The 14,055-nt window shown below is 42.5% G+C and overlaps 1 protein-coding gene across 1 annotated transcript in view; it reads left to right on the top strand.

Annotated features, from left to right (window-relative positions):
* Positions 1–14,055, top strand: part of wdr18 (WD repeat domain 18) — a 54,187-nt gene that overhangs the window by 35,749 nt on the left and 4,383 nt on the right. Inside the window, exon 8 of the mRNA XM_088621666.1 lies at positions 11,952–12,118. Coding sequence (XP_088477792.1) covers positions 11,952–12,118 — 167 coding nt within the window. The remainder of the gene's footprint in view (positions 1–11,951; positions 12,119–14,055) is intronic.

Genomic DNA, 14,055 nt, shown 5'->3' with positions numbered 1-14,055 from the left:
TTCTGCTCATATTATCAGTCATGTCATGAGTTTTGGCAGTCGGATCAATAGTACACTATTTCACTAAGGAGAAGGAAATGAGTCAAGTGCTCATGTATTTTTTAGCTGGCAATACTTCTGAGCTGTACATGAAAATGCACCATCCTTCATACAAGTTTCTAAATGCTTAAACTGCTGCCCCCCCACCCCCCCCCCTCACCTTGCGTGCAGAGCTGCAGTGTGAAACAGTGTCTGCATACTCTGTTCTGGACAGAAGGAGCTCTCCAATTATAATTACCACAATTAACTTTATTACAGCCTTATTGCGATGGGCTGAGGGAGGGGACGTCTGTTTCAATCACATGAATCTTGGCACACAGAGAAGAACGTGACTTGGGTTCTTAGTGCAGGAGAGAGGGATGCCGGTTTCTTCTTTACAGTTTCCCCTTCCACAGACAGCCTGTGCAGTAATTAACAAAGTTGGATTAATTAACTCCTGGTCCTTGGTGACACCTGACACACAAACGAGGATTAGCACTCCAAATTGGAGTCCACTTTCTGCCCAGCCTCCTTGTGCATTTATTTCAGATAGGTGGTTGATGCCGGCCTGCCTACCAGTTTTACACTACAGTGTAACAGCATTGTGTACTGCAAATGGCATTATGTCACCTTGCCAGCCCCTTTACGAATAGTGCTAATTGGAACTAAGAAGGAGCCATCTTCTGTTGACTTGATCTTGGATCTCACTGCTATTAAAGTAAGGAAGAGAAAAGACATTTCCTTTGAGGATAAGCTCTGCAAATGTTTAGTTCAAAGATTCTGCAGGTGCATTAGGTATTCCACTCTAGATTTGTAAAAGTTTTCTCTGTTACAGTTGTCCATGGGAGCACAAGAGACACGTATTGCAGATTTCCACTTACTGTCCTTATACAGTGTGATGTTTTATGAAGTACCATCCTAAAAAAGAGTAAACTAAAGTAGTAAAGGCAGTGTGTAGTCAAGAACGGGGAGCACAGGTTAATGCAATGCATCATGTAGTGTATTGGAAACCAATGTCAAAGCAAAGTGCATGTGCATTTAAATTATAGGCAGTACCGTGCAGTTTAACCAAAGAAAACATTCAGAAGGGTCTGTTTGGGCTTAAATCTTAAAAAACGTACAACATGTGTCTCGGTTTGTGACGATGTACTGCATGTTTCAAAATCCAAAACTAATGTTCTCTCTTCATAGGTCTAACTTTCTCCCATTGCTTTCACTTGATAATGGACATGTGGCTAGAATCCCCTCCAGATCTCTGGGAAGTCAGAGTAGCAGTTACTGCAGAGTGCGACTGGTATCCGTAGCTCAGGGGTTGAGATGAAACAAACCTCACACACGCACAAAAACACGGCTGTCTAGAGATTTCTGGATCCTGTGTTTGTCCTGTGCTTAACTACAGAAGCTGGGGAATAGCAGGAATTAGAAGTGCCATTGGGCTAGAAACAGATTAAACTCCGTCTCGTTCTGACAGAGGCCAGTCACACACCAGTGAAGCTGAGCCCCATGCTGGCACAGTTCGTGTCTGAGCATCAGTTCCTGCGTTCTGCCCGTCGCGCTAAATCTGTGTTCACTTTGGATTGAGTGGGTTGCAAACACAGATGAATACAATAGTACAGGGCCAAGTCACTTTTAAATAAGACTCAGAATACCTTCAAACCTACATAACTCATATGGTTACTTTAAAAATGAAAATGTCCACAGGCAAAATCTGGATTTGGAGTCCTAATCTGTTGCAACTGACTGGATTTTGAGAATGTCTGTCTAAGACCTAGAACTGATCGGACTGATTTTGCAGTATTTCATTTTTGCTACTGGTCTGTTGAGTCCATGGAATAAAAATAACTTGTCCTCTCGTTTTTAGTGTGGGTGCCGGCAACGAGGTGATTTTCACCGAGATAATTTTTTTGCCAGAAGGAAAAAAAATTAGTAACAAGCTGGGCAGGATCTGCTTGTATGTTGGAGTGTGATGTCAGAGGGTCTGGGTCTAGAGCACACTGGTAGGACAGGAATTATCAGTTGCGCTTTAGTTGCCAGACCTTGTTACAATCTATTAAGGACATGATGCAGGCTGTCAGTGTGGCATATAGCTGGGAGCTCTGGGAATTTCTCCACAACAGTGTAGGCCCTTTCTGAGTCATTGCTCGGTTTATGCCTGACTGGTTAATGTTCCAGTTGGATCCCTCTTGGGCAGTGTGTAATACTCAGTGGCTCAGTTTGGCTAATCCACGAGATACTGGGAAGTTTCACGCATGGAGATCAGTGGCGATCACTCAGTGCACAGGGGAAGGGAGCTTGATGGGCTTGGTTTGTCAGTTATCCTTTTGGAGAGTTTAATACACACGCGAGTTGGAGACTATTGGATATTTACACAAGATACTGATCATTATGAATTTATTCTCCAACTTGAAGTAAATGCATTGGGGTTCTGCCCGTTTTAGAACGGTGTCCCATCTCGATGCACTGATCGCACAATGTTAAACTGAAGGAACCTGGTGAGACTGATGAGCATTAAGGGGAATTCAGAATTAATTAGTCTGAATTCGGAATCAGAATTGGCGTCTGTCCCTGTTTTTAAACTCTGGTTCCGTTTCAAGGTCCCCCTTTTCAAATCACGTAGCAGTGTTGATCCCTGTGACCTTTAAGTCATGTCCACGCTGGAAATCGGCACTGATTCAAGGGAAGCTGGGAAATCAGGAGTCCTAAAGACTATTTTAGATCTGATAAAAATGGGAGTTTTTCCGCCTTTCCAGTGGGAATGCTTATCTTGAAAATTTCTGTGCTCTATGTGTCTATGCCACTTTTGGTGGATATTGGGAAAAAAAAATGGCCAGCTGGTTGATAAAGGGGCTCTTTCTTTTTGCCCCCCTGCCACCCTCTGACAGTCCTGAAATGGCGCTGTCTCTGCAGGGCTGGGCCAGGGCAGCCCTTGGCTCTCCTCTTCAGAGCAGCTCGGCAGCTGTGGGATTTACGAGCCTGCCTCTGCAGGGACGGGCCATTAGTGTAATGCGAGTCCTGGGAGGGCTGCTTCTGGGGTGGCAGTAAAAGTGGAATCGATATCTGTAATTGAGTGGGAGATAATCAGCCAGCCCGCATTACCCAAAACAAGGAATAAATATACTATGTGTCCGATGCACTTAGCCTCCACTCGACTCTCAAATGGCGCACTTATCAAGGCTCAACCCCAAGCACACTGGGGCTGTGACAGAGGTACATCCTGAATTTTATTCCCTCCCATTATGCGTCTGATATCCTGGAATGAATAGATGCGATAAACTTTGCTTCTGTTACTGAATTCTATCCCCCTGAATGTAATTTAAATGACATTTTTTGGATACTGCAAATGTAACCACCACTATCACCCCCCCTTTCCCTGCCACCTGCAGCCTCCTCAGGGCCTCCTAATAAAGATAGACAAGGAGGAAGAAATGAGATCAGATTTCCTTTCTATTAGCCTTATTGAGATTAAAGGGAAGTTCATAGCGCTTCACATTAGGCACAACATTGCCTCTATCTCCTTTGTGCTTGATTCTTTCATTATTTATAATGCAACCATTTAGTCTATTTATTGATGTTTGACTTGAGGAATTATATTTATGTGCAATGGGCACCCTGTCACTTAGATTGCTTGAATATAATATATTAATGGATGTCCATTTTTCTGTAAGCTGTACATCACTGAAATTGCAATTTTTCACAAAAAGACACGGGCATCATTCAATTCCCCAGTGCTTTCTTGCACACAAACACCAGGATGTGATGCAGGGCTTCTTTTGCACAATGAATGCCAAATTATTTCTCAGCATCCCAACTTGTGTTCTACTTTTGCTTGCAAAGTGACTTCTCTGGTTGGATTGTGAGTCTCGAAGTCTCATTCTGCTGTAATATAAATGTGTTTTAAAAACTGGGACATTTTCTACCCTCGTAAAAGCATGATGAGAGCACTGTTCAGGTGCACTGTCTGCTTCTTGTGGAGGTAAGGGAGAGGGAGCAGAATTAACTCCACTGTGGCTGTATGGATGTTTCATGCTTCTTCAGAATCAGGCATCGGAAATCTTATTCAACCCTACAAATGAGAAGAGTGGGTCTTTCCGTAGAAATTAGACTAACTGGTTTGCCACTGACCTACTGTATGATCAATTCCCTCAGCAAGTCACGTAGCCAACTCTGTACGTCAGATCAGATGCCAGACCAGGACCCTATTAAAGATGATGATACCATTTTGGTCTGGTAATTGGCTTAAAAATATTACTAATGAATTGTAACGAAAACACCCACAATAGAATAATCATGTAAATTAGGTGGCAAAATAAATACTTTAGAAGCATTTTTACAATGCATGCAATACCTTCTAGCCTAGAACAGTTTTTAGCTTTATGGAGCGACTGAACACGTTTAGGCAGATTAAGGATAGTTTTGAAGTATTTATGTTTATTGCTTTATGAGAATGTCGCAAGGTTATTTAGAATTTGTATTCGGAGTTCAGTAATGAATGAACGGAAGAGTAATCGCTGGCCACCAGCGTCAATTTAAAACCCAACAAGGGTGCTGATGAACATTAATTCTCCTCGTCCTTTTGCTTATCATAGCACTGTCGCTTATAGGTTCTTAATTCCTTGTTTATGTACATTATGTACAGCATGACGCGGATAGCAGGACAAACAAATGGCATTGATCTCTGCAGGCTCTGTGCCTGTTGCATTGCTGTTATGTGATTTGTATTGAGGGCAGCATGTTTTTAAATATATATTCACAGGTTGTTAACAGCCACCAATCATGTAAAAGCTGTCAACAGGATTTGCAGCACAACATGATTATTTTGTGAGGCTGGTTGTGAACGAGCTATACTGCTGGTGATTTTGACTGAGCTGTGTGTGCTGCATCCAGTTTGTGGTGTTATGGACTGTCTGCAGTGTCCTCGATACCTGGCTGCCACACTCCAACCTTTCAGCAATGTCATGGGTGGGGGGCAAGGTCATCTTTGAGCCCATTCGGAATCTTCTTTTCCCTACAGATGTTACTGCAGTTTTTCTTTTTCCACCTCGGATTCTCAGACGCAGTGCAATACATATTAATTGGCAGGTGTTAAAATATAGAAGTTACCCACCATTTGATTTACATTTACATTAAATTAAAAAAGATAAATCGTCTGTTGCGTAAGCCATTTTATCTCAACCTTCGCTGGCGTGAAATAGTTTTGGCATGGGAAACCCACTAAGTCAGCATGCCTTTCAGGAATTATGTCTTTCCCCTCCTTCCTTCAACCTTGTCAAGCCACCAATTTATATTAAAATTAAGAAAATGAGCTGTTCAGCATATTCTTTTTGCATGAACTGACCAAGTCTTAATTTTTGACAGATGATCTGGAAAAGTGTTAAGCGTTGAATCTCAGTAGCCATTTAACCCAGCTTCTCTTCTGGATCCTCCTAGATTTGCACCCTGGGTTATAAGAGTGTTAGTGATCTGCCTATAATAGGGCTGATGAATTTTACTTTATAGCGCTCTAGTAAGGCTTACTTGCTGGAATGGTGAAAGACATATTTTAATCTGGTTCTTTACATTTTTCTTTGGCTTAATTGAGCAGAAGTAAATCAGGTAGTCTTAAAGAACTGTCAAGCACAGTAGATTTATTTAAATTTATATTTCTTACATACTTGAAAAAGAGTTGTGGCTTTTACATAAGTCTTCTGGATATGATACAGTTGACCTGTTTGAGAAGTATGATCTTAGTAAACAGTTAGTTAAACTAAAGAATTATATGTGCAGGAACACAGAGACAAGACAGTACTCGAATCTTGGCATTTCTGTAGTTAATGACTCCTTAGGTAACATCCCAATTCAAAATGTGCCTAACTATCCATGCACCGCCCTCTATGTTCATCACTATCCTGCCAATCTTTAGCTTTAGCATGAGTTTCAAGAAGCAGTCTGATCCCAGAGTTAAAGGGTGAAATCTGCCATCTCAATGGAGCAGACTAGAGATGGTGGTTAATGTTCCAGGCTCTCATCATGCATGTTGTGGGATCAAGGCCCAGCTGTGGCTGCTGTTGTTGCAGCCTTGATCGAGATGCTATACCCAGGTGCTCCAAGTACACCCAGCTGCAGAAACTGGTGCAAACATTGTTGGATGGAAACAATGATGGACTGGTATCGCATCCAGAGGTGATGCACATACTGTCAGCCCACTTAATTCTACAGAATCTGTCTGAAACTCTGGCCTGATGAGCCTTTAGGATGAAGTATAGACTTTTTACTTTTATCATCTACAGTGACCTGTTTGCCAGTTTTTGTTCTGGGACATATGCCATCCACCTTCCAAAAGCAGCATTCCTGCCAGACTGGAAGGGAAAAAAACAAAAACAGATTCTTCCACAGCAGCGAGTGCTGAGTGTGGAATTTTAAATAGTTGCAAAATGCAGATGGGCCAATTATAAAGCATTGCTTTATCGATTCTGTAACAGTTACGTTTATATTTGCTCAACAGATGGAGAGCATTAGGACTCTGGGAACATTAATGAGAGCTGTAAAATCTGTATACACACTAAACTTACACACTGTATATACAATACTGTCAAGTAGTGACTAAACATCTGGTCCCAAATGGATAATATATTCCATTTTAATGATGCCGGTAGCTTTAATTTTTTCCATTGATAGGATAATAATATATAATGTTCTTATGCTTTTGTTGCATATGTCAATTATATCACAAGATATACTTGGAGACCACCACATATTCATAGAAGAAAATAACATGTTGCTGGCTTCTGCAGTTGAAAACACTAGGTGGATTCTGTCATCTCCTTGAGCGGCGCTGCTTTTGAGATTGCATCCTTCGGCCAGCTCTCATTGCGTGGGCTTTCCGGCAAACAGGAAGATCTCAGGCTTTGCAGCAGCTGTTGAGCAACCAGGAGCTGCCTCTGGGTCCTGGCGGAGGCATTTCAAATGTCTGTGCAGTAATCTTTGTGAAAAAGTGTCTGGAGTTTCCTGGTATGCCTTTACAGGATGAAATTTAAAAAAAACACGCACGGTATGACCGTCTCTCGCTTGTAAGATCTTCAATCCGTTTGCTTCTTCCCTTATCCTCCTCCATCTCTGCCTTTCCCCGGTGGCACAAGGCAGCATGCACATAAAGCCAAGTTCACACCTCATTTCTTTTGGGGAAATATTTCAAGCAAGTACCTTATCTCCTTTTATAGCTTGCCAGATGAAATTATCTTAACTACTTCTTTGGCACAGGAGACGTGGGACAAGAAAAACTATTTAAATGCTTGCGGTAAGAGTAAGAGTTTATCGATTTCTTATCTACAGATCTTTGAATGCCAAATGAAAAGTGAAACCTGGTCCCATATAAAAGGTTTAGAAACACTAATCTTAATACAGATTTTGCTACAAGGCAGATAAAAATGACTCCCACTTCATCCACCATCAGGCTCTGTGCCGCAGGGTGATGTGGTGGCCATTCTGGGCCAGCAGCCTCGCTACACAACTGGTCTCGTAGTGAAGTGAGAAATTGCTTCATGGGCCTTTAGGGGGGCCAGATTGTCCAAGCCCAGACTGGAATTACAAACCATGGGACTGTTAATGACCAAATGGTTGGGATCTTGGTCTAACATCTCATCTGAGGAATGGCATCTCCTACAGCGTAGTGTTCTGTCCTGGGATATTGAACTGGAAATTTCACTTACTGGCATAGCATCAAAACAGCAGCAGCCTGGCTTTCTATACAGGCCTCCTAGTCCCAGAAATATCCTACCATCTTGACAGAATACAATGAGAAGCATTTGATGCTGTGGACTGATCATCTCTGCCTAATGTTCCAAATCATTGTTCCGAGGTGAGGAGTTTAAAGTTAGCAGATACGGGCCATATTGGCAAAGTGTTTGGCACCAAATTCAGTTTCACCTATAACACAATAATACTACAGTAATGCAAATAAAAAAAACAGATGGGGGATTATTTGTACGGCTCCACGCTTCTTACATACTACTTCAGTTTTGTTTTCTGCAGAAGCGAGGTGTAACGTTTGATAGCTACAGCCAAAGGCGCCTGTTTGCCCCCAGCTCATCGATAGAAGCAGAACGTTCCAGCTGTAGATGTAGATGTAGCGTCAGCTGTGTCAAATTTTTTAATCCGTTTCTTATCAAGCCCACTATCTTTTTTTGCCCTAGTTTGTGAGTGAATCACTCCCGGTTCTATTTTCTGTAACAGATTATGTGGGCCCAGATTATGCTTATAAATATCTCAGTGCATGACAGGTGAATGACAACTATCAGTACAGCTAAGAGTCTGTATGGGAGATTCCTTTTGCAAGTGCATAGCTATGAGCGGGTCTCCAATGGCTGATGGAATTCTCAGAAGATGCACATGTAGCTCCAGATCTAATTGATAGCAGCAGTGTATAGGCAGTACTGGATGTCAGTCCTTTCCCAGCAGTGCATGATTTAATTTGTGTTCTGTTGCAGCAGTGACTGAGACTCTATGGAGAGTTTGGAGAACGTGCATTCCTTGCTGCAAGCATGCAAGATCTGTTTGACGAGTGTGTTCAGATAAGGGATTTTCAGGGTGCTCCTCACTGGCTGAGCCGAGTATTCCCCTAGAACCACAACCCAGTGAGCCTTTTTTTTATCCCAGGGAACACACTGGGATTTTTAATGACCACCGAGTCAGGACCTCTGTCTATGTCTCATCCGAAGGTCAGCACCTTTTTACAGTATAGTGTCCCCAAACTGGGGCATTAGGACCCACACAGACCGCAGGGTGAGTGCCCCCTACTGGCCCCACTAACATCTCTTCCAGCAGCAACCTTGGCTTTCCCAGGAGGTCTCCTATCCAGGTACTGACCAGACTCACAGCTGCTGAGCTTTAGTGGGTTGCCAGCTGTGAGCTTCAGGGTGATATGTCTGCTGGCTTACATATGGATGGAAATGCAGAGTTTGTTAAATCAAGCAATTTTATGATTATTCCAAATGAAAATACAACATCCTACAAGCTACCATTTTTGTGATTAAGTCAATTAATCTGCTAAATTGATCCCACCCCACATGCTCCAAGTGCTCGTGCTTTGGTTTAAGAGTGACATGTCAGACCTGCTAGAGTAGACTGTGTTCAGGTCTAGTAATAGCACAAGTGAGGCTGTGAAGTCCAAATAGGCTGCAGTTAGATGACTACATCACACATGCAAGAGCATCACAAATCTACAGTCCTGACTAGGAAGAGAAGGCACTGACACCTTCCTAACAGAAGCTGTCTGTTTATAAAAACAACTGATTTTTAGCATGCAAGTCTGTTTTGAAAAAAGGAAAGGGGTTTCTCCTCTTCCTTTTGAGTTTTTGGTAAGACTTTCTTTGCAGGTAACACAGTAAAATTGGTTGTTGTTGTTTTCCTAAAGACATCACTTTGCAGAAGTTTCTTTCAGTGATTTCAAATAACCTTTTTAGGGCATCCAGTCATTAAGTTCTACAATGATGAATGGTAGTGGATGCCGGTTAGATTCTCCTGTAAGAAAAGAGATTAAGAAATGTGATTATTCTGGGGAGAGCCATGCAATATTTGCTTGCATTCAAAAGATTATTATGCATAAAACGTCCTACACCATCTTGCACAGACGATCATTTTCTTTGACTTTTCTTAAACCCATTTGTCAGTGTTTATTTTTGGTACTGTGTTCTGAGCTTGCTTGAGCAGTTTAATTAAAACATTAGGAAATTTGTAGATTGAGCCAAGACTTTTTTTTTTACTGCATAATGCAATCAATCCACTGACTCACAAAGTGAAAAATAGTGCCCTTCCCACTTTGGAGCTGAGAAATCTGCATTTTACAATAACATTATATTTTTGTATGCAGTGTCTGACCAGTACCTGAACAGGAATTGATGCTGGGCAGAAATTGGTTGTATGTGGTGCAAACATGGAGAGAGAAAATATCTTACTAAATTAATCTTACCTAATTTAATGTCTCTTCATCTCAGACAACTTGCTGACTGACTCCCTGCAAAAGCCCTTGGAGCTAATGATATCTGTATACTGAATATATTAAAATATCCTGCCACTGAAACGGGTAAAGACAGAGAAAAAACAGTTAATGCTTACAGAATGGTTACAGACAAGAGGCAGCCATTTGGTCAGGTTTGCTTGGTTGGTTGTTTGTCCAATTAAGCTTACTGATTGGAGAATCCTACCTGTCCAGTTCTTATAGGATTCCAGGGTCTCGGGTTCAACATGAGCATCATGGCACTGTGGCTTGTTCCATTCTCCCACAGCCCTTTGTGTAAAAACTTCCTGTGTAAAAGTTTCCTCTTATTTTCTGCCCTACATGGACATGCATTTAAGTTTATTTATTGTTCTTTACCCCTCTTTTTTGTTAAGTTTGAAGCATCTCTTTGCTTTCATTTTATCAAGAAATTTTAAACACCTGAATCAAGTCTGCACAAGGTTGTCCTTGACTGAATGTAGCTTTGATTTAAGTCCAGTTGTAAATTAGGACTGAAGCTTATTTCTGGAAACTGAATTTCTTCTTTGAAACTCCAGCAAACTTTGTACGGTTGTCAATGTTATTCCTGAAAATGTCGCTAAAAGTGGGAAGATTAGTTATTCACTGTAACCATTAATGGAAATTAGTCTGCATGACTGAACTACTGTTGATTTTGGAATTTATTCCTTAATCTCTACAGGGACAGAACCATTATTGAATGGGCCCTGTATCTTCTGTGATATAGCTGCCTGGTGCCATTCTCCTTTAACATAATGGAAGCTTCAGGCATTAAGTGCTTAGGACACCTTTTACAATTAAGTCCAGAATGTGGACAAGAGCCAGCTATTATAAAGAGACTGATCATGTAAATTACCAAATGCTTGTCTGTGTGCAGGTTTAGAAATATCAGATCTTGCCAATATGCTCATAACATTTGTGGTCTGGTTATAAATCATTTGATGGAAAGTTAGGGTTTATCAGCAAGCAGGGCCCATCATAAATACCCAAACCTTGAAAAAAGATTAAAAGAGATGTGCAGTTAAATATACTCCCTGTGCTAATCTGAGGTCTTCGAAAACAGATGTTAGAAAAGACGTTCTGTTAGGAGAACTTTTACATGTTATTCCAGCCTCAAGGACCAAGTTGATGGAGCTCACTCTTTGACTCCCCTTTTCAGCCTCCAGAAATATGTAGAATACATTAGGCCATATTTATAAAGCAGTTTTCCACTCCACTAAGTTTACCACATTTGTTTGCAAAGAAGAATCGGCTCCTAATTTTGAAACATAAAAAAAACTGCCTATAAAGACATTCCAATAAGCATTCTCAAAGATTTATTTTCTGCTTTTACAACCTAGCCATCTTTTTCTTAAACCGGTGGTGTAGACTTTATAAAATAGAACCTCTGGCCAAAACTGCGTGACTCAGTACTATGTAAACTATTCATCTTTTTATTATACTGTAAAACTTAATACATTTCTGCAGCTTTCATTTTTTCTTCGTGATGTAACTCATTCCGTTTTGATGCTAGAAACCATTAAAAGCAGACAGGGATAAGGGTCCCAAAACATAACACTGATTTCCTGGAATGGTGATGTTAGTGGACCTGCATTTCTTCAGTGCTGTAGTACATACACCACCGAGAGCCTCACTCACAATTACAGCTCCTGTTTACAGCACCACATCCACACGGATGACATGCTGGTCTTGCTTGAAACCATTTTTTCAGCTCTGGCCTTTATAAATTCTTACTTATTAGTCAGATCTCAACCCAGCTGCGGTTTGCTCTTGTTTTTCACTACCGTAGAAATGAGCGATCTGCGATTTCTCATTTTGTTTTTGGTACCGGGGTCCCAGTCATGCCCTGTGAGCAGACAGGTTTGGCTCATTAACTGCAGTGCGGGCTTCCCCTCAGGGGACAAATCCGGACCGATGTGACCTTCTCTTCTGCTCATTGCCCCAGGGCCAGTCACCAATGCCTTCATCATGCCAGCCCCTGCCAACATGTTCCTCCCGGACGGCCGGCCCAGCGTCCCACTGCCACGTTTCAGTAGGCACCTGAACACCACAGAGCAGGGAGAGGGTCCCGAGGCAGGGGGGGTCAGCCTGCGCCTTGGGCTCCACACACAGGTGAGTCCCTCATCGCTAAGAGCAGGCCCTCCCTCAGGTCTGGGAAAGATTTCTCGGGCTTTCCTCATTAATCTCAGTGCCGCCATTGTGAGCACAAGTGTTGTGGATCATAAGCAGTTGCTCATGAGTGTTTGAGTGACCATCTCATTAAACAGGGCCTGATAGGTGACCGTTGTTTTCCTGTGTGATGATTTCAGAAGTCTAGAAGAGGCAAAAACAAAGATTTTACAAATGCACTTTGAGCTGTTTTGTCAAGGTGTGTCATTTTGCGTCACGGTATCTTTTAGTCTTTTAAAAGTGCAGCTGCTCCCTGGACCGCATGAGCAAAGCGTCTGCCGTGAGCAGGTCTGCTTGGCTCTGTACATCGCATGTTGGGTTTATCCCAGGCTTTCATGCTTTTTAAAATATTGTTCAACCATGCATGCATCATCCTCATGCATTACTTCTGCTTATTTATAAACCATTTAAAAAAAGCAAAAATGGCATTGACTCACTGCATGGCAGTCGATGAAGGACAGTGAGGGTTGCTCAGGGGGCCGCAAATCAGCCATCAGCGTGAATGGTACAGCGCACATGATCGAAAGTGGCAGTCTGCCCTACTGGGGCGGGTGCTGGTGTAATACCTGAAACCTGCCCCTGCGCTGGGACTGCCTCTTTGTTCAGGTGGGCCAGTGCCGGCAGATCTACACTGGGCCGCAAGCCCGCGTCTGGATCGCTTTCCCGTTGGCAGGCACAAGTTTGCTATTGGGGCAGGGATGACGCAGCATTTTTCCCCGCTGGGCTCCTGACTTTCTAGAAGTCATGTGCTCGTGGTGCATCGTAGGGATGTCTGCTGACTCATCGCTTCGATGCCCTTTAAATAAAACAACCGTCACCCCTCCTGCAGTTGCCACTGAGGCCTCTAAAACATCAAAGAGCTGTCTATTCCAGCAGCATTTTAGCACATAGAAACCCTTTACAATTAGATTTATTTTAATGGGCTTTAAAAATTGCATAAAAGCATTGAAACAGGGTGCATTAACATTTGTTAAGGGCTTAGAGGGACTTTTCTACAGTGTTGTGCTTTATAACGCCTATGGGCATTTGATTAACATGGCGAGCCTCTACCTGTTCTGCCTTAATGCTGATTTCTCCAATATGTGGCTGGATACTTAAACAGTATGAAGACTTTAAGGTTCCCCACTTCTATTGTTTTGCTCACGTATGGACATGGGTTCCATATGTATCCATCCATCTGTTACAGGGGAGCCTATTCAGGCAAGCAGTGAGCACAAGGTGGGGTACGCCGTGGACAGGACGCCAGTCCATCGCAGGGCGGACACAGACACACTAACACCAGGGCCAGTTTTCCCTGAAGCCAATTAACATGCCAATATGTCTTTGGACTGCAGAGGAAACTCATGTAAACATGCGGAGAACATACAAACTCCACACAGATAGCACCCCAGGTCCGGAGTTGACCCCAGGAACCCAGTGATACTAACCAGTGTGCCATCATGCTCTCCCCCATGTATCCATTCTCCAAAAAAATCAAGAAATGTTCAGATCCCCTCTGCTAAAATACTGTCTTCTACCGCTGGTGGCTATTTCAGAATGGCAAAAGGCCACAGCTGCCAAAAACTGATGCTCCTCTCTCTTTGAATCACACACTAGTTGCCTTCTGGAGGCGCGAACTCCTCTTTGTCCCTCTCCCAGAGGCTTGCTATGTACATGCAGGCTAATCTGTGTGCCCCAGGGACTGTCGTGTCTCCTGAAAGCTCATTTGCTGAAGACATTTAAAAAACAAAACAACAAAAAATGCATTCCTGTATTCAGCCCAAGGGCATTTGAAAAATTGCTGCTCTGATCATGCAGCAGAACAGTCACAAATTAAGCTGCTCCAAAATGGGGATTTAATTTTAGTTAAGGATTATTGCTGCGTTTATGTGGTGTTGCAC

Source organism: Lepisosteus platostomus, chromosome 27, assembly GCF_059453375.1.
Source record: "Lepisosteus platostomus isolate fLepPlt1 chromosome 27, fLepPlt1.hap1, whole genome shotgun sequence".
In the NCBI taxonomy this organism is placed as follows: domain Eukaryota; kingdom Metazoa; phylum Chordata; class Actinopteri; order Semionotiformes; family Lepisosteidae; genus Lepisosteus; species Lepisosteus platostomus.
Note: the sequence above shows the minus strand (reverse complement) of the source record. Positions and strands in the feature narration are given on the sequence as shown.